We start from the raw sequence: 27,202 nt of genomic DNA, 5'->3' as shown, positions 1-27,202 counted from the left end.
ACCCCACTGAAGTTTTTGGCTTTTTAAACGTATTTCAACATACAGTATTTTTTTATAATATTTTATTAGTTTTCTAATTACAATTAAGTATTATCTCATATTAGGCAAATACAGTTATTATTAACTAAGTAAAAACATCTTTGTTATATTTATAATTTTTAGCTTATACATATATTGTGTTTGCATTCAATCCTTAAATACAATCAATGTCCTGTTATTGCTTTTTTCCCAAGCTTTAATTTCTAATCAATATTCAAATTAACATTTGGTATTTATAATTTCCATGCTTTAGGTAACCAAAGTTTCTCTTATCTCAACTTCCTTTTTCCCTTTTCATAACAAAATCTAATATTCTAAGTACCGTATTTTCCGGCGTATAAGACGACTGGGCGTATAAGACGACCCCCTACATTTCCTGTTAAATTATAGGGTTTGGGCTATACTCGCTGTATAAGACTACCCCTCTTCCAATGCACACCAAATAAAAATTAAAAAACATCAATTTGATTTTAATATGGTAATTTTAATTCAAATGCTTATGACATGCAGGTACTTAGTAGGAAAACTGTCACTTATAAACAAGGCTGTTTGTCATCAAACATGTAAACATAAAACAGTGCAAGTGGATTAAACATAATAATAATAATAATAATAATAATAATAATAATAATAATAATAATAATAATAATAATAATAATAATAATAATAATAATAATAAGAAGAAGAAGAAGAAGAAGAAGAAGAAGAAGAAGAAGAAGAAGAAGAAGAAGAAGAAGAAGAAGAAGAAGAAGAAGAAGTTGGAAGGGACCTTGGAGGTCATCTAGTCCAACCCCCTGCTAAGGCAGGAAACCCTATACCATTTCAGACAAATGGCTGTCCAGTCTCTTCTTAAAAACTTCCAGTGTTGGAGCATTCACCACTTCTGGAGGCAGGTTGTTCCACTGGTTAATTGTTCTAACTGTCAGGAAGTTTCTCCTTAGTTCTAGGTTGCTTCTCTCCTTGACTAGTTTCCATCCATTGCTCCTTGTCCTGCTTTCAGGTGCTTTGGAGAATAGCTTGGCTCCCTCTTCTTTGTGGCAGCCCCTGAGATATTGGATCACTGCTATCGTGTCACCCCTCACCCTTCTCTTCATTAAACTACACATACCCAATTCCAGCAACCCTTTTCCTATTTTCCTAATTCACTTTTTCACTTTTCCTAATTCACTCTAAAGCTTTCCCTGCGCAGAGCCTTAAGTAACCCCAGCTGCCTGCAATTAGTGCAGGTTCACATCCCATCAGGCTCAAGGTTGAGTCAGCCTTCCATCATTCCGAGGTAGGTAAAATGAGGACTCAGATTGTTGGGAGCAATAAGCTGACTTTGTAATAATGCTGCTTGTGGGGGGGGGGGGTAAAAGCTCTAATAGGCAGGCATATACATAGAATGAAGGCTATTGCTAAGCACATTGATTTGTGCTTTAAATTGTAAGCCGCCCTGAGTCTTCGGAGAAGGGTGGGATATAAATGGGATTAAAAAAAAAGACCAAATGGGAGATCCGCTCCAGGTTTTCCAGCCAGCCCGCCCAGTTCCTGAGTCAAATGTGTCCTTAGAGCTAAGCTGCTGCTCTGCTACGCATTCCCCACCTGCCTTTCAAATTGCTCTTGCATTCCCCACCTGCCTACAGCTGCTCTTCAACTTTAGAAGGAAAAAAGCCCAGACCTCAGCCTGTAAAAAATCACAGACTGCAGCTTCTACTCCAATTGGTCCCGCTTTCCCTGCACAGACTAAATGGAAGATCCGCTCCAGGTTTTCCAGCCAGCCCTGTCCCTAAAGTTTCAGCACGACCCCTATAAGACGACCCCTGACTTTTGAGAAGATTTTCATGGGTTAAAAAGTAGTCTTATATGCCGGAATCTACAGTACACATCTTATCTATTTAAATATAGTCTTCTGTTTTCTAAAAGCCATCTATTTCCACCATATTAAACAATCTAATTAATAATACAGTATCTCCCCTAATAAATCAAAACCATTATATGTACTGTCTGGGTTAACCAATAAATCAGTAATATACATAATTTTTTCATTTATGTCTAATTTTTAAAAGCTCAAATACTCCCTCTCTTTTTCTGGTAATATTTATTATTGCATGATGGGCAAGCAGAATTCTTATTTTCAACTGATTTCCAAATATTTTATATTAGGTGACCAAAATTTCCCTTATTATTCAATTATAATGTAACTTTATTTTCTAAAAAATATCTATTTTCCACCATATTTAATCCTCTAATTAGTAATATGAAATCCCCTCTAATAAATCAAAACCCTTATTTTCTTCTGCCTTATTCTGGCTTTCTTCCTTTGCCAACTAAACTTCCATGTCAGTTCTTTTGAGTCATCAAATAATCCTCTATTATAATATCATCTATCTATCTATCTATCTATCTATCTATCTATCTATCTATCTATCTATCTATCTATCTATTATTTGGAATAAGAAAGACCATTTGGTTGCAGGTTTTTTGGAATAACTAGCCCAGGGGTAGACAAACCTGGCTCTTTTATGACTCGTGTACTTCAACTGCCAGAATTCCTGAGCCAGTATAGCTGGCTCAGGAATTCTGGGAGTTGAAGTCCACAAGTCATAAAAGAGCCAAGGTTGTCTACCCCTGAACAAGCCCATTTGAATTTATTAGATTGCCTCCCGATTACTCCAATTTCCCACAATTATCCTGATAGGTTTATCTTCCCTTCAATCTGTTCTTCCTTTCTCTCAAATTTCTTCTGATTTTTATAAAAAGTCTTTTCCATTTTCAGAATTGTCATTCCCTTTTTTTATTTTTCCGTTGGCTGGATCTGTTGGTCAATTGAGTCCTCTGTCTTAGTGTTTAGTTGTTCCACTTCTCCTGTTATTTTCTGCATTGTTAGTTCTTTGGTTATAGTCAAAATCTGGGTTTGCATATTTAAGCTGGCATCTTGTTCCTTTATGTTGCAGCTTATTTTGGCACAAGCTGAAAGAATGGTTTTGTATATTGATTTCAACATGGAAAGGACCCATATTCTCTTGATAGTATGAAGACTTTAGAATCAAACGTTAAAAATAGTTTTTTTGTTTTTTATAGCTAGGTATGGGACATCTATTCCACATGTTATAGGTGGTCTTTATAGTAGAAATTGTTTGTCAAGTAAGAGTATATAATCCAAGGTATTTCATCATCTCGTATAATAACTTATGCTTCTCATGTAAAGAAATAGGAAAGCAAGTCTCCACATATACCTCTGAAAGTCAGTAAAAGTTTACATTCATAGTTCAAACAGGCCGGATATGCTGCCCAGAAGTTACTTCTTTGTAGCTGAGTTTTTCACAGGTGGTAGTTGTCAAGGTTAAAGAAGTATTTTCTGGAGTCTGGCTTTCAAGCCAAGTCTCTTTTAAGCAATAACAAGTTGTAATACCATACTTCGCCACCAGATGTCACTGATCCTGTTTAAAGCTTTTTAAGTCCAAAATTTTTATGATAGTTTTTCAAGTCTTATTTCTTTTTTTACATAAAAACAAACATCTCCAGTAAGAATAGGAACACTTTTAGTCCCCAAATTTCAAAAGCATATACATCCAATGTTCTTATAGTTGCTCTGTTTCCCCTGGGTGAGTAGTCGCCGCTTTTCTTAGAGCAGGGGTGTCAAACTCAATTTCATTGAGGGCCACATCAACATTGCGGTTGCCCCTGGGAGGCCGGCTGGGTGTGGCCAGGGTGGGCACGGCCTACTGGGTGGGCATGGCTGGAGTGGGTGTGGCCTACTGGGTGGGAATGGCCAGCTCTACATCGTTTGTGTCAAGGGTGCCTGTGGGGGCCTGGGGAGGAGTGGGACAGATCTGAGGGTCTCTGGCAGAAGGAGATGGGACTGGGGCAAGTGCCAAGGCATGGTCCACTGGAGAAGCCTCACTGTTCCTCTCAGGCCATGGTGGTGCTGGTGGAGGCTCAATGGTGGCACAGAGGTCAAATGCCTAGCCCAGCCCTCAAGCACCCACAGCACTAAGCCCAGCCCCACTTTCCCAAGGGGGGGTGCCCAGCAGCACTTACCTCTTCCTCAAGGCAGCTGCTGCTGTGCTTGCTCTCCTTAGCCAGGTTGCTCATGATGGGTACAAGGGCAAAGTCAAGAGGGAAGCCCACGCCCTCTCCTTGTGAGGAGACCTGGCTTTGTATCCAAAGCTTCCTTAGCAATTGGATGGGAGACCCCCCCCCAGGATATGCCAGGAGGAGGTGGCAAGGGGATGGTGAAAGGGCAGCAGGGAAGGTCTAAGGCAGGACTTCTCTCAGACCCTCCCTCTCCTTCCTTCCTTCCTTCCTTCCTTCCTTCCTTCCTTCCTTCCTTCCTTCCTTCCTTGAGTGGTTGGAAAATATTTGAGATGAGGGAGGGAGAAAAACAGGCAAGAAACGCAGCTGGGGAAGGGTCATCCTTTGTGAGGAATGAAGAAATGCACCATCACCTGGAAGTAGCCAGCACATGGCCCTCGCCTACTTCACATATCCGGCTTGGTGGGCTCTTGGGGAGGGGATGCCATGAACAGCATGAGAGTCGATGTTACCTGTGCAATGCTGCCCAGCCCCCAGCCTGCCCGATTTTGGCAGGCAGCAGGGCGCTCTCCACACAGTGCCAAGAGGCTGAGCTGGGTGGCATGAATCTGAAGAGAAGAGCAATGCTACCCAGGCCCTAGCCTGCCCGAAGTAGGCAGGGCCATGTGCTGACCACTTCCAGGCAATGGTGCACTTCTTCATTCCTCACAAAGGGTGATACCTCCCCAGCGTGCACCCAGGGGGCAGTGCCGATGTGGCAGGGGCTGGTCCCTCACTGTTTCCAGATGGACTTGTGGAGCTAAGATTGAATGTATTTCAGCATAGGTGGCCACCACAAAATTGTACATTGGCCCCCGGCCGGCCTGGGCCAGGGCCAAGGCAGTGGGAGCCATTCCCTCACTGTTTCCAGGATGGGTTCGTTGGCCACATGGAACCACTTTGCGGGCCAGATCCAGCCCCGGGGCCTTGTGTTTGACATGTCTGTCTTAGAGGGTAGGATAGAAATTCCCTTCCCTCTCTCCTCACAGGGGGGAAAATACTTTGTGAAGCTTTTACAGGAAAAAATACTTAAAAGTCTTAAAGAGAAGATCAGATCTCACCCAGTTTCATCCGTGTTGCTTTAAAAGTGCTTGGTGGTGATTCTGACTTTGGCTGTCAGCAGCTTAGTGACAAGCCACATTGCTATGGCCAGTCTTTCCCCCACCGGAGGGCTTCCCTGGATCAAATGGAAGGGCCATCACCCTCCCATGATCAAGAAGGGGTCCCCTCCTTGCTTGCCCCCCCTACAGGGCAACTTTCGACCCTTTCCAGGACGAAATCAGACACGAAAGACGGAGCTCGTCTTCCAGCATCCGTGCTGCTGCAATGGCAAACCGGAGGTCCAAAATACACAGTATTTAATCTTAATTTCCACAATACTGATAAAGGGGATATAACAAATATAATCCACTGTTTACAGCTGTAGTCCATACTATAAACAAACACTAAAGGAAATTTCACATCTGGAAAAAATTGATATACCCCTACATTTATCACTATTTCAAATACCTAAATTAGAGATGTGCAAATAATTAGAACATTGTTACAGAAGAATTGGGAAGAATCTGTCTCATTTAAACCTTAGATATTTAGTTTGATTTGCTGTTATTAGATAAGGATTTAAAAATATCTCCAAACAACTGGACATTAATCATTCCAAAAGATCATCTATCACCTGAGAAGATGTTAAAAAAGAAGAAAAAGACTTTACAACGGGTATACTTTTTCACACAATCATGTAGCAAAATATATTAAAAATTTTAGAGAAATACATTTCTATATTATTATTTTACCTATTATTCATCTCCTTTTAATATTGAAAAATTATCTCTCTTTAAGTAGAATTGTTTTACACAAATACTAAGCCAAAACCAATCAGTTAAAAATTTGGAATATGTATGTTTGAATGCAGCTTTTGGACATAATCAGGTTCTGAATACATGAAAGCCATTTTCTGAAATGTAATCTAACCTTGCACTTGGACTTTTGTTGAACAAAATAACTTGGATAAGCCAAAGCCTTTCCACATAATCAGCACATTTATAATAGCAAGATTTAGAGCAAGGGTCAACAAACCATGGTCTGAGGGCCAAATCTGGTCTGCAATTTCTTTTTGTACAGCCTACAGGCTAAGAACAGACGGACAGATGGGTAGCAGATTGCTGGAACTAAGTCTCAGCTGAACTCCCATGATGAGGGCTGGGAACGGAGATGGAGTGTCCCAGGCAGTGGCAGCAGCCTATCATTGGACCATGCTATCCAATGGCTGCTCTGCCCATGAAGGCAGAGGTAGGGGAAGGGAATCTGGCCCTTTAAAGAAAAAGTTTGCCAAGTTTTAATTAGAGCCCCAACAAGGTAAGTGTCATAGTTTCTACCTTTTTGATCAGATTTCTGATCTCCTGTTTTTTTATTTGCTTTGGTTTTATGCAGCTCTTTTTCCCAAGCAGCTAGCGCTTGTTTTTCTATCTGACGTATCTCTGCTTCTTCTGCATCTAAACGTTGCTTCCACTGCAGCAGCTCCTCTGCGTGCTGACGCCGCTGCATCAGTTTTTGCTCTCGCTTGGTCAAGAACCTGATGAAGAAACAGGGGAAACTGTTCACTATTGTCCCGAGATATAAATATTTGAACTTCCATTATCCTATTCGGTAAAAGTATTTACTCGTATTTTACTCGTGCTGTGAATGTGATTTTTTTTGTTAAAAACCCCTGATTTTTTTTGTTAAAAACCCCAACTCTGAAGTAACACACACACGCTATAACCGTAAACAAAGTTCTTAAACTGCCTCTCCTCTTCAAGAAAAAAAAGATTTTTGTTCTATTTAGACTAACATTTAAGCAGCATCAACAGATAGCAGCATTAAGAAGAGCAGAATTCTGAAAAATAGTTCTAGGTCAATTTAGAAAGAAAGCTTCGGGGGTTATCATTTAGCCATGGAGAGTTATTCATCCTCAAGACTGAATGCTTTTTAAACCACTGTAAAAATCAGGACATACTTCTCATTAAAAACTGTACATTATAAACTGCATGTCAGGCTCTCTTTCTAGGTACCATCTCCATTAAACCCTATAAAGTGGTTTTCCTTCTCCTAAGCTGTACTGAACTGATTTTCATCCACCTACTGCAATACAATGCCTTCCACTGTTCCATGTGACTTAAGCAATAAAATAATTATTCTAAAATAGTAAATTATGAGCAAGTTATTAAAAATGCAAGTTAATGACTATATAATCAAAACCTACTGGCAAAACATAGTAAGTTAATATATTACAAACGAATACAACACATTTATAATAAATAAATAGTCTTTAAGAGTGAAGTGAAAAAAACCCAAAAGTATCTCCCTTTGGAATTTTAATTAATTTGAAACAGTATCCTATAACTTGCCATCAAAGAAAGGCACATTATGGAATGCTATGGTCTCTGACAACTGTAACAAACAGAGATTGCAAAACGAGAATTAAATGAATTTAAATACATACGTGTAAAGTAATGAATACTGAGATTTTCTAACAAACTTTCTGGATCACCTGATCCTAGGACTGACTAACCCTACATCATTATCCTTAACCTTCAAAGGACTGTCCAAAGAAGTCAGTTGGGGGCTAAGACCCTTATGAAGTAAAAGCGATGAATGGTCACTATCCATCTATATCCAACTTTAAATGAAACTACCAGTATAATCAGGTTATATGAGATTAAGATATAGTCGAGTGTACTAGGCCTTGTTCTCCCTGTTAAAGTCACTATCTGCTACCTTATTTAGTATATCTAACAAGCTGCCCATTATGGTCATAAGCTGTGATGGTTGTAAAACAGATCATCATATGACTGGATTCATTTTATATCCTTTTTCAGTTGTAAAGTGAATGCTGTGCTCATTGAGCAAGCCCATTGTTTGCTATGAAGTGTTTTTGATGAAAACTGGAAGTAAATGCCAAGTTTAGCAAAAATATCGCACATCACCATCACATAGGATGCTACAAACAGTCAAAATTACAGGCTGGTTGCTGGCTGCCTGAAATGTATTCATATGGCTGTGGTATGGGGGCTGTTGGGACTTTGGAACCAGATCTTAAGTACCTTCTGCATGGTCCATTTTAACTTCAGTCAGTTGCTAGGTGACTGGTTGTAATTTGAGGGCTATGTGTAAAACACTATTCACACGCTGGTTCTAAACACCAGGGTTTCTGCCTAAAACAGAAAGCTCTCCATCAGGAGCTCTCATAATTGAAGGGACTGGTTTGAGACTAATAAATACTGAAATATTCTAATGAACCATAGCACAATCTGAAATCAACCTCATCTCCAATGCTTTTTAAAAACTCACATAACTTACAACCAGTGAAAGACAACAGACAATTGAAGATACAATTTAGTGTCAAATTATACTACAAAATGTAAGTGTACACTTCTGCTATTTTGCTGGCTAGATTTGGATGCTTCAGTGTGGTCAGATAACTGGAAACCAATATTTCCAACTCTAAAGCTTCAAGTACACAGATAACATAGACAAGACAGAGACAAGTATGTTTTATATGTGATAATTTTCACATGCAAACATTCTAATATATTATATATATATATATATATATATATATATATATATATATATATATATATATATATATATATATATATATATATATATACACACACACACACACACACACACACACATATACATACACTTTTTCAAAGAGATACAATTCTTTGCCAATTTTGTCTGATGATACTGATTTAAGACTTCATCTAGTTATGTGTTGTTGTTGTTAGCTGCGAAGTCGTGTCCGACCCATCGCGACCCTATGGACAACGTTCCTCCAGGCCTTCCTGTCCTCTACCATCTTCTGGAGTCCATTTAAGCTCACGCCTACTGCTTCAGTGACTCCATCCAGCCACCTCATTCTCTGTCGTCCCCTTCTTCTATTGCCCTCAATCTTTCCCAGCATTAGGCTCTTCTCCAGTGAGTCCTTCCTTCTCATTAGGTGGCCAAAGTATTTGAGTTTTAGCTTCAGGATCTGGCCTTCTAAAGAGCAGTCAGGGTTGATCTCCTCTAGGATTGACCGGTTGGATCGCCTTGCAGTCCAAGGGACTCGCAGGAGTCTTCTCCAGCACCAGAGTTCAAAGGCCTCAATTCTTTGGCACTCAGCCTTTCTTATGCGCCAACTTTCACTGCCATACATTGCAACTGGGAAGACCATAGCCTTGACTATACACACTTTTGTTGACAGGGTGATATCTCTGCTTTTTAGTGTGCTGTCTAGATTTGCCATGGCTTTCCTCCCGAGGAGCAAGCGTCTTTTAATTTCTTGGCTACAGTCCCCATCTGCAGTGATCTTGGAGCCCAGGAAAATAAAATCTGTCACTACCTCCATTTCTTCCCCATCTATTTGCCAGGAATTGAGAGGGCCGGATGCCATGATCTTGGTTTTCTTAATGTTAAGTTTCAAACCAAGTTTTGCACTCTCCTTCTTCACCCGCAACAAGAGGTTCTTTAGTTCTTCTTCACTTTCTGCCATTAGAGTGGTATCATCTGCATATCTTAGGTTGTTGATATTTCTTCCGGCAATCTTAATTCCAACTTTTGATTCATCTAGCCCTGCCTTTCTCATGATGTGCTCTGCATATAAGTTAAATAGGCATATAAGTTATATAGGTTTCTCAAGAGACAAATAAGATGGTCTGGCACTCCCATCTCTTTAAGAACTTGCCACAGTTTGTTATGATCCACACAATCAAAGGCTTTAGCATAGTCAATGAAACAGAAGTAGATGTTTTTCTGGAACTCCCTAGCTTTCTCCATGATCCAGCGTATGTTGGCAATTTGATCTCTAGTTCCTCTGCCTCTTCGAAATCCTACCTGTACTTCTGGTAGTTCTCGATCCACATACTGCTGAAGTCTAGCTTGTAGGATTTTAAGCATGACTTTACTAGCATGAGAAATGAGTGCAATGGTGTGATAGTTTGAACATTCTTTGGCACTGCCTTTCTTTGGAATTGGAATGTAAACTGATCTTTTCCAATCCTGTGGCTACTGTTGAGTTCTCCAAATTTGCTGGCAAATTGAGTGTAGCACTTTTACTGCATTGTCTTTTAAGATTTTGAATAGCTCAGCTGGAATACTGTCACCTCCACTAGCTTTGTTGTTGCTCAGCTTTTCTAAGGCCCACTTCACTTCACATTCTAGGATGTCTGGCTCGAGGTCAATGACCACCTCATCGTGGTTATCAGGGAGGTTAAGCTCATTCTTGTATAGTTCCTCTGTGTAATTTTGCCACCTCTTCTTAATCTCTTCTGCCTCTGTTAGGTCCCTGCCATTTTGGTCCTTTATCATGCCCATTTTTCCATTAAACATTCCCTTCATCTCTCCAATTTTCTTGAAAAGATATCTGGTCCTCCCTATTCTATATTGTTTTCTTCTATTTCTTTGCACTGTTCATTTAAGAAGGCATTCTTATCTCTTCTAGCTATTCTCTGGAATTCTGCATTCAATTGGGCGTATCTTTCTTTTTCTCCCTTGCCTTTCGCTTCCCTCCTTTCCTCAGCTATTTGCAAAGCTTCCTCAGAAAGCCATTTTGCTTTCTTGCATTTCTTTTTCTTTGGGATGGTTTTGGTTGCTACCTCTTGTACAATGTTGCGAACCTCTGTCCATAGTTCTTCACACACTCTGTCTATCAGATCTAATTCCTTAAATCTATTTGTCACCTCTACTGTGTATTCAACAGGGATATGATTTAATTCATACCTGACTGGCCTAGTGCTTTTCCTTACTTTCTTCAGTTTAAGCCTAAACTTTGCAATGAGAAGCTCATGGTCTGAGCCACAGTCAGCTCCTGGTCTTGTTTTTACTGACTGTATAGAGCTTCTCCATCTTTGGCTGCAGAGCACATAGTCAATCTGATTTCTGTATTGACTGTCTGGTGATGTCCATGTGTAGAGCCGTCTCTTGGGTTGTTGGAAAAGAGTGTTTGCTATGACCATCGTATTCTCTTGACAGAATTCTATCAGCCTGTGCCCTGCTTCATTTTGCACTCCAAGGCCAAACTTGCCTGTTATTCCAGTTATCTTTTGGCTTCCTACTTTAGCATTCCAATCCCCCATGATGATAAGAACATCACTTTTTGGTGTTAGTTCTATAAGGTGCTGTAGGGCTTCATAGAACTGGTCAATTTCATCCTCTTCAGCACTGGTGATTGGGGCATAGACTTGGACTACTGTGATATTAAATGGTTTGCCTTGGATTTGAACTGAGATCATTCTGTCATTTTGAGGATTGTATCCCAGTATTGCTTTTCCTATTCTTTTATTGACTATGAAGGCTACTCCATTTCTTCTGAGGGATTCTTGCCCGCAGTAGTATACCTGACGGTCATCTGAATTAAATTCACCCATTCCTGTCCATTTTAGTTCGCTGATAGCTAAGATGTCGATGTTCAGTCTTGTCATCTCGTTTGACCACATCCAGCTTTCCTTGATTCATGGATCTTACATTCCAGGTTCCTATGGAGAAAAAATCTTTACAGCATCGGACTTTCCTTTCAGCACCAGACACATCCACAGCTGAGCGTCCTTTCGGCTTTGGCCCAGTCGCTTCATTCTTTCTGGCGCTACTAGTACTAGCCTGCTGCTCTTCCCCAGTAGCATATTGAACGCCTTCCGACCTGAGGGGCTCATCTTCCAGCGTCATATCATTTTGCCTTTTGGTACTGTCCATAGGGTTTTCATGGCAAAGATACTGGAGTGGTTTGCCATTTCCTTCTCCAGTGGATCACGTTTTGTCAGAACTCTCTGCTATGACCTTTCCGTCTTGGGTGGCCCTGCACGGCATAGCTCATAGCTTCATTGTATTACGCAAGCCCCTTCGCCACGACAAGGCAGTAATCCATGAAGGGGCTAGTTATGTGTAGCAAGGTGAATACAAGCATGCTTTTCTTGGCTACTTAGAACTCTTTTTTTCTATATAAGAATTTTTCTACAAATAAACTATGAGGCTGAAGTCACTGACCAAATTTATGGGGTCTACTATGGGACCAGAAATATTCTTGCAAAAAACAAAACAACCTCTCCAACAATGTACATAATGTCAGATGCTTTTCTTTGTAATATTTTTATTGCAATAAGTCTGTTTAGAGTTGGGGCAGGCAGCAACAAGATATCTATTAGCACATGGACACTTCATCTTGGCACATTTAGGATTTGAGACCTAAAACAGCTTATTAAATATAGAGCTATATTTTATTATTTTATAGTAATAATTCCCAAAAAAGAGGTGATCCCAATCTTTACTCTCTTCATTTAGTTATTATGAAGTACCCCAAACTTCCTTCCTCTCCTTTCCAAATACAAATAAAAACCAAAAACCTTTACTACTGGTTAGCCACTACAATATACAGTATATTTCCATTACAAATACAAGACATATTTCTGCAAGTTCTTATAGAAAAATGCTTAAAGCATTCCAGTAGTTGGTGCAGTTTACCACTAGTTTTTAAAGAAAAATGAAACCAGTGCCTCAGATTCTCCATATTCACTAAAAATTGAATGCCTGAATGCCAGCGATGTATGTTATAAAGTCTCAAAAACTGCTGAAGTAATGGCCAATTAGCTATCAAGAACAAAGGAAATAAGTTCAAAATCTATGTAATTCTAGCCTTTTCTTCCATGTTAGCTTACAATTTTCTCTCTGTTCTCTTCTCTATTTCTTACATCATACGAACTCATGAAAACACTCCCAAGTTCTTTCAGGTACTATGGAGAATAAATTGATGCCCTCTCACATGTGATAGCACTTCAAGTATTAGAAGACTGCTATCATGTCTCCCTGGAGCCTTCTCTTCATTAGGCTAAACATACCTAGTTCTTTTAGCTGTTCATCATGTGATTTAGCCTCCGAACCCAATATTATCTTTGTTGCTCTGGTTAACTGGTTAGAAATTGTCAGCTATCTATGCTGGAATGCCTGACTTTATACAGGGGGAGAAAGAGTTCTAAAAGAACTCCTAATCACTTAAAATTGAACAGGCATGCTCAATCAAAGAATCTACCACTGAAAAAGGTAGAAAGTTACCTGACCAATTGGTTGTAGATATACAGCTGGGATTTGGGATGGAGTTTGGGAAAACAGACACTGAGAGAAGCCCAGTGGTGAGATGTAAAGACAGAGAAGAAGTAGTGAACAGGAGAGCAGTGTCTACAAAATAAGGAGGAAGAGTTTTAAGCCGATAGCAAGAAACAGACAGAAAGCAAGAGCAGGAAAAGGTCTAGCAGAGTTTTAAATGAAGCTCAAGTGTCAAACAGTATCATCCATCAACAAGTAGAATTTTTCAAATGCAACAGAAGATAAGCATTACTTAAAATTCTTTATTCCTTGTTAATTGCTCCCCGTTTCTTACACTAGCAACTTTACCTTATTACGGTATAACGCTATAGATAATTCTCCAGTTGTTTAAAGAACTACATTTAAGGGCAATTCCAATTATTCATTCAATATTGCATTTTTAAAAAGCTCATTACACTATTTTAATTAATTACTCCAAGGTTTCAAGTTATGTTGTATTTATTGTATTTCAACTGTATTTATATTGATGTTCAACTATTGTAAGCTAAATGAATAAGCTCTAAAAATCAAACAAAAGCAGTTTTAGTTCATAAGTTCGCTTAGTTTAAAAATGGCTCAAATATTTATGTAAACTCAAGAGTTTATAGGCTCTCATTTTAAGGGGAAATTAAGGGGGGAAAATAGGTGAGAAAGCTTTTAGAACATAGAAGCCACTACTAGTGAAAGATAGTTAAGAATGTACAAACTTAACATTAAAATTAATATCAAAAGAGATTAATTCTTTGACAGAGCATGCTCCTATTCACATGCAAACCATTCAATAGCCTTTTTTATCTTCATTATCCAAAGATCAATTATGGTACTCCCGAGAATCTGTATTTAAACAAAATCTTACTGGAGGCATCATTATCCAATTCATCACTATTTAATTTTTTTTTAAAACTATGCTAATTTTTTATATATTCTTCCCAAACTAATACAATATCCCACCTGATTCTGCATTATTCAGCATTTATATCTGCATCTTGCTTTCTATCCTCACTCTAAATACATGTTCAAAAGCTTTACTAAATTGAAATATTGGTAATACATTTCTTTTAACAAAGCAGAGGGTAACTGCTGTTCCTCCATAATCTTAAAAACTAGAGAGAGAGATTGTTTTTTTACCACCATATTATTTTTCTTCTATTATATACTGAGTTCCTTAAAAAAATGTGACTAGAAGTCCCAGGCTCTTAAGATATTCCGAAAGTCACAGAATTTTCACATTTTCAGTTTCTCGAAGGGCTGTGAAAAATTGACAAAGATGCAGTTCTACTACTGAAACCCAGGAACATATACCAATGTCCTATATGCATTCTGAAATGCCACGCAATAAATAAAAACATTTTTACAACTGAATTTTTCACTACTACAATTAGTAGCTATGTCACATAATGGTACACATTTTACTACTATAGAGATGCATAATATTACAAAACCCAACTTTCCCCCCCAGAAAAATTGTGAAAATTTAGCTCAGTATACAGTTTCAAATTCCAATATTCTATACTAGGAATCCATTTTTCTCCTGATGAAGTCAAATTTTCAGGCATGAGAATACATTTTGACTGAAGATAATTCAAAAAGAAAACCAACTTTGTAAAAAGCTATATACAAACACTGTATTACAGCAAGCATTCTGCATTAAAGTAATATATACTTGTGTATATAAAACTCTGGTCTGTAATTGCTGTACCAATTACAAGAAGGGGTTCCTACATAGATGCAATGATAGATCATATGCTTTGCCTGCAGAAAGCCCCAGGTTCATTTACCAGTTAAACATGACAGGTATCAGGAACATTAGCTTTTCATGCCTATTCATGATGGAAAGGCAGCCCATCATGAATAGGGGCAGGGGGGCAAAGGTCGACCGCGAGGCCTCTCGCTTGTGGAGTCCCTCAGGGGTCGGTCCTCTCGCCTCTCCTGTTCAACATCTACATGAAACCGCTGGGTGAGATCATTCGTGGTTTTGGAGTTGGGTATCATCAATATGCTGATGATACCCAGCTTTTCATTTCAACCCCAAACCACCCCAGTGATGCCCTCGACGTGATGTCCCGCTGCCTGGAGGCGGTTCGGGTCTGGATGGGGAGGAACAGGCTTCGACTCAACCCTGACAAGACCGAGTGGCTGTGCGAACCGGCATCTCAGGATATTCAGGATATCCCATCTCTCTCTATGGGGGGTGAGTTATTACCCCCCGTAGATAGGGCTCGGAACTTGGGAGTCCTCCTAGATTCACAGCTTTCTCTAGAAGACCATATAGTAGCTGTGACTAGGGGGGCCTTCGCCCAGGTTCGCCTGGTGCGCCAGTTGCGGCCCTATCTAGACCGGGATGCCTTACGTACGGTCACTCACGTGCTCGTGACCTCTCATCTGGACTACTGCAATGCTCTCTACATGGGGCTACCCTTGAAGACCACTCGGAGGCTCCAGCTGGTACAGAATGCAGTCGCGAGAGTTGTGTTGGGAGTTTCCCAACACTCCCATGTTACACTTCTGCTCCGTGAGCTGCATTGGCTTCCAGTTGTCTTCCAGGTGAGATTCAAGGTGTTGGTAATGACCTACAAAGCCCTACATGGCATGGGTCCGGAATACCTTGGGGAGCACCTGCGACCGGCGTCAACTTCCCTCTGCCCAGTACGCTCCCACAGAGAGGGCCTCCTCAGGGTGCCACCGGTCAAAGAATGCCGACCGGTGGCCCCCAGGGGGAGGGCGTTCTCTGTGGGCGCGCTGGATTTATGCAACCATCTTCCGGTCGAGCTCCGGATGGCGCCTGACCTCCGCTCCTTCCGGCGCGATCTCAAAACCTACCTTTTCGAACAAGCTGCCCTGGCCTGATGGGATGGGGTTGGGTTTTATTAATGTGTTTTAACCTACTTTTAATGTGTTTTAACTTATTCGTGGGCATTTTGTTTAATCGTTTTTAATTTTTGTATCTTGTTTTTTATATGTATTGCCCTGTTCACCGCCCTGAGTCCTTCGGGAGAAGGGCGGTATACAAATTTAATAAATAAATAAATAAATAAATAAATAAATAAATAAATAAATAAATAAATAAAAATATTTATTAATATATTCAAGCTACCAAACCACCATCAAAACTAAACTGAAATTCCACAATAGCTATTGGAAGCCATTTCTATTAGGAATAAAACAAAGTACAAATTACTTCTCATCCATACGTCTCCTCATTTTCTTTAATTTCTGCATGATGCTACTTGTGTCAGAGCTGGAAATGGAGGAAGGGCTATAGGCCTCTGCATCAGTTGGCTGAGGGCTTGAGGAATGTGTTTGTTTTTTATCATCTTCACTGCGGTGTTCCTAAAACAGATAAACAAACAGAAATCACTTAAGAAATCAGATGAATACAATATTAGGTTTTAGATTTGCTCAAATGAGTCAATGAATTTTTTTTCAGATTTCTGCAGAAGAGTTATTCCTAATGCTAATAAAAAGGTTGAGCGTTATCAAGACAGGGAACCGAGAACTCTCTGTGAATTTACAAGCCCTCTGGACAGAAAGGCTAGAAGGAAATGGACAAGAGTTCTGCCTATCTAAAATTGTCTATTTATAGATTTCTAATTTGTAATTAAAGCTGGAAATGTTGCAGTATATTTTTTTATAAATATTATTAAACCAGAGGTTTTTGATTCTTGTTCCCTAGATTAAATGTTTTCAATCCAGACGCCGTGGAACAAAGTCTGACAGTTTTCCAACCTTCTATATAGATAGCCTTCAATTAACCACAGTAACTGGGACTGAGGTTTTTTAGGCAGGCAACGTGATCATAATTTACAATATCACATGATCAGGCTGCTTAGCAACAACATTTCTGGAAGTCTCTTTTATCATTGTTTAAGGACCATGTGCGTCATTAAATGAGAACCTCGTATAACTGCAAGCTCTGACTACCTGCCAGTTTCCCCACTAATTTTGCCAGTGGGAAGCTGGCAGGAAATGTCCTGATCATATGAGCACAGGGACATGCAATGGTCGGAAATCTGGGCGAGTTCACTGCAATCATGTGATGACAGAGACACTGTGACAGTTGAAACTTCAGACACCAGTCATAAATATTACTCCTTCAGCAGTATTGCAAATTTTAACAGTCACTGAAAGAGTGGCCATTAATAGAGGACCACCAGTATTTTATATTTTATTTTTTAAAAACCAGTAAATTTAACTGCTTAGATCTTAGGAGGGAATGGCTTTTTTTTTAACCAAAATTTGCTGGTAACCAAAATACATATGTGGATTGAGAAGGATGATGTCATATCACTTTCTGAGTTATGTTTCTTGTATCAATTATACACACAATATAAGGTTAAGGTTAGCCCCAAATCTAAGATTATTGCAGCTACAATTACTACACTAAGGAAATTAAAGTTCATTTCTTCTTTGTATCTTAAGAATGTCACAAATTTTATTGTTCAAATGAAATGCTGTTTCATTTGACAATATCAACCGGATAAATAAAATAAGCAGATTAGTTGCATTGTAACTTATCACCTTGTTTTCACCAGGAGATTTGAGTTTTTCCTGTAATTTCATAGTGGTTTGGCGTATCCGCTCAATTTCTTCCTGCTGTTTAAGAATCAGTTGTCTTTTTTTCCGAGCTGCCTTATTACCTTCCTGAAGGCGCATAATTTCTGCCTTTATGGGTAAATAGGATAAAACAAAACAAAAAAAAGAACCGTTATTTCCTCATTAGCTTACCTATTAAATAACCTTAACTTTTCATTTTTATTTTATGCTCTGCCACAACTGACAATTTCCTGCTTGTTGCTTTCATCCAAAGTTTATTAGAAGTTTATCCCAATCCCTAAAGAACTCTCCACTGTTTCCTTCTTCTAATTTTATACTGTCATTTTATTATTATCTTTTACTACTGTATCTAATCTTCTTTCTAAAAATATAAATGTTCTCTCTTCTTTCCCATACCAATTTTCTCTAGTTAGTTACTAGTTAGAAGTTACTATGAATTTGGCTTCTCCCTTTTTATTGTATCTTTTTCTGAATTTCGTGTATTGCTATCTTTTTTTGTTATTTTTAAAACAATTTTCCTAAGAAAACTTCTAGCAATAGAAATTTATAATAAATTTCTTAAAACTAAAATTAAAATGTAGAATCCCCAGCTTTCAATTTTACTCTCTGCTCTTCAATTTCCTTCTTGTTTGGTTACTTCAGATCCAAAGCTTGTGAGCAAGGACAACATCTACTGAAGTCTGTTTGCCCCCAAATAGCGCTTATAGGTAGCAGTTTGCTTCAGGAAATTCCCATTGCAAAAGGCAATTTTCCTAGTCTATGACTTTTTTTAAAGGTTAATTAAGAACTTTCCTTCATATCCCTGTGATAGTTATGATTAATGTTGGGCGGGGAATAGTATTCCCTGTATTTGAGTTTATTATCTGTTTGCTTTTTCCAAAATAATTTGTCCTGCTTTGTGGGTGCAAATGTGTGATTTGGCACAAAGACTGAAATCTTCCTAACCTTTGCACTAGGATTCTTCGACAAGTGACTTTTCTTTTAGCCACAAATGACTCTAATTGGGAATTTCCATCGCTAAGCAAAGCCATCATGAGGTGGAAGATCATGTATTTGCACCACTTAGGAATGGCAGTATCAATAGTCCTGGTTGCGATCAGGACCACACAGTCATTAGGTGAGTACCTCATACTTCCCCTGCACAGCCACTTTACCTCTACTTCAGTTCCCACCTCTCTCTCTCCCATCTCTGCCCTTTGGGTCTTCTTGCACTCTGTAGCCACTTACCAGTGCTGTCCTCCCACTCCCCACAGCTGACCTTTGTCATCTTCCCCCTCTCGCTGCTGCTGAGACTTACTTGCTCGAGGCAGCTGCTGGCCCTTGGAGGTTACACGAAGGCCGTACATGAAAAATGAGCAGCAGCACTTCATCAGCAACCGGAGGAAGAAGATGGGGGAAAAAATCAGCTGGGAACAGCAGGGGTACGTACCAAAGGGCAGGGCAGCCAAAAGGAAAGAAGAGAGAGCTGGGACATCGGAGCATGGGGAGAACTGAAGTGCACGCTATGTCATAAATGCAGGTGGATTGCCAAGCTCCAAACATTTTGATCACATGGTCGTGAGGGTGCTGCAACAACTGTAACTTTAAGGATACAGTTAACTTTAAGTAGTACAGATAGTCATCAACTTATGACTATTATGGAGCCTGTCCATTACAGTCGCAAGTCATGATGGTTGTTAAGCCCACATGATTGCCTTGCTTAACAACCCTCATCTTTCCTCTCTCCCTGGTGTGGTTGTTAAGCAACTGCATGGGCCATTAAGCAGAGCACAGGGTGCCTCATATAAGGGAGAAGCCCTTAAAGGCCTAGCGCAGGGCTAGGCCTGCCTGCCCTGGGCTTCCCAAGGCCTCCTCTGTGCTTGGCTTTCTGCTTTTCAGCACTAATTAACTACTGCAAGAAGATCACAGAGACTGACTACAAACAATAGCATGATGAAGCAGAAAGAATGGAAGATGCACTGAAATATCTGCAAGAAATACAATTTGCCTACAAGCAAGAACTGGTGGGACCGCAAAATAGATTAAGTAATAGAAAATGAAGAAGCTAAAGTACTCTGGGATTTCAGAATTCAAACGGACAAGCACCTACCACATAACACCCAGGCTTAACAATTTCAGTAAGACAGACAAAAAAGTCTGGATGGTGGATAATGAGTACCTGGAGACAGCAGAAGAGAAGAGAAAGAACTGGAGAAAATCACAAAGTATAAAACCTGCAAATAGAAGTAGAAGAACTGTGGCAACAGAAAGCAAAGATAGTACCAATAAGTGCCTTAGGTGCAATCCCAGGACATCTGGAGCACCATTTGAACACCATTGATAAAATCACCATCAGTCAATTGCAAAAGGCACTATTACTGAAAATAGCTAACATCCTGTGACCGTACTTTTAACATCATAAAAGAACAAAATCTGCTTAACTCAGGTCCTTGGAAAGGACTCAGTAAGTGGATAAAAATCCCAAAGCCAATCTAAACATCAGACTGACTTTGGAGCTAATCATAATAATAGTAATATAAGCAGCCTACAAGCATCTGGGCATTTTAAAGTTGGATAACCTGAAGTATGGATAAGTTAAAAATGTGATTAGTAAAGAATACATCCAAAGAGTGAGAAAATTGCTAAATATGAATGGTTCAAACATCACCAAAGCCATCAATACCTGTGACATGATACCTGTTGGAATTATTAATTGGATATAAGCTCATCTGAACAGTTTGGATTGAGAAAAAAATACATGACTAGTCACTATGCATGACATCCCTCTAGTGATATTGATAGATTATACCTGCCTTATAGAAATGGAGGCAGAGGTTCACTTCAAGTCAAATAAACTGTCAAAGAAGAAAAGCTTGCATTGGCTGATTAAGTAAAACACAGCCAAGAACAAGGATTGATGCAAGTAAAAATTAGAACTTACTGAAAGGACAGGAAACAAAATATGAATGTTGAAATAATGTAATAAAAAACACAAACTGAATGCTGGAAGGGGAAAGCATTACATGGTCAATTTCTACAAAGATTTGAGGGCAAAGTGGATAAAGATAAAACCTGGCAATGGCCTATAACTGGAACATTAAAAAATGAAACTGAAGTCTTGATTTTGGATGCTCAAGAGTAAGCTAATGGAATCAAAGGCACAAACGAAAGATCATCAAATGATTCAAAGTGCAAATGGTGCAAAGAGGCAGAAAATATTTGTCTGAAATGGTATAGAGTTTCCTGCCTGAGCAGTGCTTGGACTAAAAGACCTCCAAGGTCTTTTCCGTTATTCTGTTATTCTGTTAAAAAAGAGTAGATCATATATTCAGTTTATGTGCAAGATCACGTAAACTGATTATAATCCAAGACATAACACAGTCGCTAAAAAGATTCACTGGATCATCTGTAAAAATGAAAAACTGGTTGGAATATATAGTTGAAACAGTAGTTGAAAACGAGTAGGTTAAAATATTGTGGGATTTCCAAATACAAACTGATAAAAGTCTTGATGCACAAGACACCAAATTTAACTGGATAATTGACGTGGCAATACCAGGGGATATAGAACAGAAGACAAAGAACTGGAGAAGATCACAAAGCATCCAAAATTGAATCTTGAAGTTGAAAGATTATGGCAAAAACCACCCAATGGTCCCAATGGTTGCTAAGTGCTAGATGTCACTTAGAAAATCTGTGCATTGACAACATTTCCATCTGCAGTTACAAAAGGCCACACTAGTTGAATCTGCACATACTCTACGCTGATACATTATGATATCCTAGGTTCTTGGGAAGAATTCAGCGCACATGAAGGTCAATACCAGCTAAAGAATGGACAGCTGTGATTTCACATGATTGTGCACATAATAATTTACAGTTGTTAATTTTGGGTTGCCACAGTGCACAGTCTTCACTTTTAGAATAATAAGTGCTGTACTGTATCAAAATTGTCACTTTACAGGTCAAAATTGATAATTTCTCACCATTTATTTTACAATAAATGCCCTACTTAGACATGGCCAGTACTGTATACCATCCTACACAGTCAATTTAATTGAGAAAATATGTATTTATATAAATGTCAATTCAAATTATTAATACACTACAGTCTATTAAAATTTATATTTATTTAAATAAATACATATGACATTAGTACAAATTATTACAAGATCTAGCTTCTCCAGCATCCCAGAACCAGCCTCTTGGCAATGATCGTTATGTATGTGGACACACTAAATAAAACGCAAGATAAGGTAGTATTTTGGATCAACATTAATTAACCCCTCACCCAATAAATCTATTGTAAATCTTAATAAATCTATTATTTGTACTGATAGTTGCACTAATTATGACTTTAAATATTTGAATATTTAATATGATTTTCAGAATATGTCTATAGCCAATTAATAACCCGTTTGAGAATTAACTGAGTCAGAACTACCTCAAACTACTCCAGCTCTTGGTGAGAGCATCCATTTTAATTACTTGACAGGATAAAAGAAGTGCTTTGAGGAGGTTTGTTTGTTTCCTACCCAATCCAGTCTACATCCCTGGAATACTTGGGAGATCCTCTGTCCAAATTCTGGCCAGTCTTCTTTACCTTCTGAGAATAGCCAAGATTAGCCAGATACCCCTACATATGCGGCAGCTCAAAGCAGTCAAATGTAAAAGTAGTGTTTACCTTCTCCTGCTGAAGTTTAAGAAGCAGGCCACGTTGTTTTTTCCGGATAGGTGGCATTTCATCATCTTCTCCTTTATCTCGTAAATGTCTAAAAATAAGTAGCAGGAAAATTAAATCTCTTCCACTTTGGAACTGAATTACTTTGCCCTCTATTTTCTTTTCTTTGGGGGTGCTGGTGTTGCTTTTTATTCTTTTTTTACACTTGATAAAACATATGAGTTTTATTTCAATGTCAGCAAATGCATAAAGGAAATTTGGAAGCTATTCAACATTTATTTAAAAACCTTAGATGTGAAGTAGGTGAGATAATTAAATATATGATATTATATATAATTGTAGGGAAAGTATCACAAATCAAAGAAGCAAAACTGCATTTGAATCTTTTTTTTAAAAAAGACTTCATTTGAGAAAATAACATTATGATGTAATGTATAAGGTCATAAATACAAAAATGGAGTGGCTGGGTGCTAATACAAACAAAACAAAATTATATTAAAGACTTTGTGATCATATTAAAATTGCAAAGAACTCTCCTTTTCTTGCTATCTCTTTCATGATATTCACGAAACATTTGCAATAAGAATGTAACATAAATCAAAAAAGTCTGAAATCCTTAGGATGGGAAAACTCTTGGCTATGTTATACATCGTGTGGTTTCCAACTTTTACCTTTTCTGGTGTTCTAGCCAAGCTAGTTCAGCCTTAGTCTTCTCTTTAAGTGCCTTTTCACGTAATCGGAGCAGTGAAGACTGGTGAGCTGCTCGCATTTCTTCTTCTCTCATGTACTGCCGTACCATTTCCATTGTAAATTTAGAAAAACTGTCTTGTCTTCCTGAAAATGGCAGGTTTAGCTCCTGATGGAAAAAAAAAGTTTCCCCAGAATTCACAATCTCTTTACTGGTCAAAATGTTTGCAAACTATTGATGTACTTTTACATTAATTGTTACTAGATTTCCATTGTTGTTATGTAGAAATACTGTTTTCTGCAGTGAAGATACATGGACATTTTATGTATAAAGTATGTTCATTTATTCATTTAATAAATTTATCTGTGAGAATATGAAAATCAGTAACTTGAGACAAGCAGCAACAGAATAACAGACAATAAGAGCATTAACAGAGTTACAGTTGAGGCAGAAGAGGACAGGGAAATATATGTTTTTCTAGGTACAAAGGTATTATTCCGGCATCTATTATCCTTCCCAGTGCACCCGAGAAGAATCCCGTTATTAACTCATATGCGTTGCCTATTTACAATAATATCTGAAACATGCTTTCTAGGAAGGCCACAAGTAGAAACTGGCCTCTTGTACTTCTGTCCTTAAAAAATATGTTACTAAAATTATTAATTCAGCAAACGATATTTGGCAAAATGATGCATCTAAAACAGGTTTTAATACATGTATTACCACTTCCAGAGATCTCTATAAATCCACCTCACCCACCGATTTTCATATTTTTAAAACTGTCTTCATGAATTACGCCTATTATTTGCTGAATTATTCACACTACATTGAATTAGATGATTCTTTTTATTCTCCATGAAAAGACTTATGGGAAGAAAACCACAACTTATGCAAAATGTTGAATTTTTAGTAGTCAACATAATGATGAACCTCTGCAGATATTTATCCAGCAGTCAGATTAGTGCAAAGAATGTCAGATAATGTCACCTTCAGTGAGCAACATATTTATTTCTGCTGATTATGATGGATGTTCTTCTAAGAGCAGTTACACATATACTGCATAATCTATAAACAATTTTAAAAAGCTAAAATAACTAGAACATATGCAGGAATAAAATTCCCACATAATCAATTGGAAATTGGAAAACAGGCCAATAAAAATTCTGAGACTCCAAAAAATGAACAGGAACAGCCTATTGAAATCTTGCCTTAACAGGTGACAGTGTAGGCTTTTCAGGAGAAGCTTCCTCATCAGAATAAACTTGGTGACTTCGTTTCTTCAGATTGATCCGGCGGTGGCTCTCGGAAGGCAACAAAGACCGAAATGATTGCTCTTCAATCTCATCTTCTGCCATTGACTCATCAAATTTTAGGGAATATTCCGTGGCAATAGAGGTAGAATCTGAAAAGATACAATACAAAAAGGAGAAAAAAATACATAGAATTCATTACAGAACAGAAAACACTACAAAATAAGATGATGTTGCAAACATAGAATGAGTAAATATTGACTGAATGGATAGAAATATAGATATGTCTAACTATCAAAATTCCCGACCTTATTATGAAAACAATAAATATATACATGGACTCTTTGGATAACTATTACATAATAGAGCTGGGTAAACCCTTTGAGAGACATGTTTTGGGAAGATGCAAGAGCATATATGTACAAGTAGTCTTTGGATTACAACCTTAACTGGAATCAGACTTTCCATCCCTAAGCGATAAGGGTCGTAAAGCGTGACATCAGTTAACCTCATTGCTTAGCAACAGACCAGGTTGTTGTAACCCAGAGACCACCTGAGTTATTGAGAGAGGACCTCATATATCCTGAGCCCTAGGCAAGCAAGCTGATGGGTGAGAAGGTGTGTGGGTGCTGTAGATGGGTGCTACTGGCCAGTGGGAGCCACAGGGTGCCACAGGGGTTATAAATGGGCAGGTAGGTCAGGAAGGGCAATGAGAAGTGGTCCTTGGGATCTTTTACTCTGTAGTGGGGCACCTCAGGAAAAAAAGTGGGGAGAAAAACATTTTGGGAGCAACTTGCAACCTTTCTGCTGGCCTCCCCACTGACTTCGCTTGTTGATCACGTGACCACAACTTTCAGCAAGTCGCCAGCCCGAGTACCCAGATTGCAATGACACAATTGTAGGGACATGGCTGGAACTCCAATAACCAATTCTAAGTCCCTCTTGTTCAGAAACCCTCATAACTTTGAATGCTCAATGAACAAGTGGTTGTAACGCAAGGACTACCCATAGTAGCTCTTTTCGAACCATCAAAGCTACTGAAATGTTTCCTGGCTCTCTAGCAGCTACTCTGCACATACACTGCTTGTGTCTACAGAAGCCTTTGCAGATATTGGAACAACTTTCATAGCAGCTGAACAGACCAGAAAAAAGTTGTAGCTTTTTAAAAAGACATTGTGTACACACATTTATGTTTTGAAACATTTTCTCCTAAAGGATTCATTCAATTCTAGTACATAAATATATAAATGTCCTGCCAAAAGGAGTCAGAACATTCAATGTTAGGAAAGCTATTTCCAAAATACTTTTTTTTCTTCTTTGAAGGGATGGCAGAAAAAAAAATTAGGCTGAGAACTAACCTTGCCTTCTGTCAGCTTGTATATCTTGGGATAAAGAAATAAACGTTACTATTCTCTAACAATAGCTCTTCCTGGAATCTACTGAAAACTAAGGCTACAGTGATTGAAATGTACATCTTTCCCTACCCCACCTCATTTCCAAGAATTCCATTTCTTGGAAATACCAGAGAAAGCAACCGAAATAATTCTGAACATTCATTTCGCAGCATTCATACATGTATGCGTGCCTGTAGAGATTAAGTTTACCATTTTTTTCCTTAAAAATGATAACTAGCGCAACAAGAAGAGAAAGAGTTATCCAGCCAGTAGTTTCAAGAATAAAGAGGACGAAAGCAACAGCAAGCCAGGGACAATCTGGCAGTGGATACTGTCAGACTGCAAGTTCCCCAGAGTCCAACAGATGGTTACTCAGAAATAAACATAAAGAAAGCAGAATGGTGAGAAGGGGTAGGGAATTATTTTTATATTATTACCACGTAACCCATCAGCAAAACCACTGACACAGCAATGGAAAGAATACAGATCATTATGAAACAAAAACTGAATGAGCATTATTTTAATTAAATACTGATCTGAAAACTAACCTCTCTCATCAGGAACGGATGGGATACTGTTATTCTGCAATGAATCATTCATTGCTGTAGGAGCTTCCTTCTCAATGGAGCTGCTTCGTTTTTCATGATGAGAAAGTTTCTTGGCTTCCTTTGAAGATGGACTTTCCTGCCGACTGCTGCTACTACTGCATTATAAAAAGACATACAGGTGTTCTGAATGAATACTGATGTAATGCACAAAATGAATTTGGGCAACTTGGTGTTGTGTGCCAGTTGTACCCATTCCTGGACCCACGGGCTCTACTCACAGTCCCTCAGGTGTTAGTTACCTCTGCTTTGGGCTGCTGCAATGTATTCTATATGGGTCTGTCCTTGAAAAGTAACTAGAAACTTCAACTGGTGGAGAATGCAGCAGCATGGGCAGTTTTGTGCGTGTCCCTAGAGTGGTATGCATTACATCTGTGCTCCACAAGTTGTACTGGTTGCCAGTTTGCTTCTGGCTCCAATTCAAGGTACTGTTTTTTACCTTTAACATTCTTCATGGCATGGGACCAGGTTATCTGAGGGGACATCTGTCCACAATTATATCTGCCCATCCCATAGGATCTGCAGAGAAGGCATGCTATGAACCCAACTGCTACGGAATTATATTTGGCAGGTCCCAAGAAAAAGATCTTCTCTGCTATGGTACGCTCATTATGGAATCTATTCCCTCTGGAAATGACATCAGCTTCATTTTTTTCAACATTTTGCAAGTCTTTCACTATGTTATCAGGACTGCGGGTTCCAGAGGACGGGGGAAATTTTGTGATGGCTCCCTTACTGTGATTAATATCATCCTCGCCTGCTCTGTATTTTTAGTGTAGTATTTTTAAATTGTCATTGTTTTATGTATGCTTATTGATTTCTAATTCAGTGTTATATATAAATATGATAAAATAATG

The 27,202-nt window shown here is 38.7% G+C and overlaps 1 protein-coding gene across 1 annotated transcript in view; it reads right to left on the bottom strand.

Annotated features, from left to right (window-relative positions):
• Nucleotides 1–27,202, bottom strand: part of LOC308666634 (centrosome-associated protein 350-like) — a gene marked incomplete at both ends in the record, with an annotated part of 64,964 nt that overhangs the window by 3,823 nt on the left and 33,939 nt on the right. The window contains 7 exon segments of the mRNA XM_081325527.1: nt 6,471–6,667; nt 16,373–16,524; nt 17,713–17,856; nt 22,412–22,499; nt 23,080–23,264; nt 24,305–24,498; nt 26,289–26,443. Coding sequence (XP_081181653.1) covers nt 6,471–6,667; nt 16,373–16,524; nt 17,713–17,856; nt 22,412–22,499; nt 23,080–23,264; nt 24,305–24,498; nt 26,289–26,443 — 1,115 coding nt within the window.

The sequence above is a fragment of the Vipera berus genome (assembly GCF_964194415.1).
Source record: "Vipera berus genome assembly, chromosome: 3".
NCBI classification, from domain to species: Eukaryota; Metazoa; Chordata; class Lepidosauria; order Squamata; family Viperidae; genus Vipera; species Vipera berus.
The sequence above is the reverse complement of the archived record's forward strand: the minus strand, read 5'-3'. Positions and strand labels throughout refer to the sequence as shown.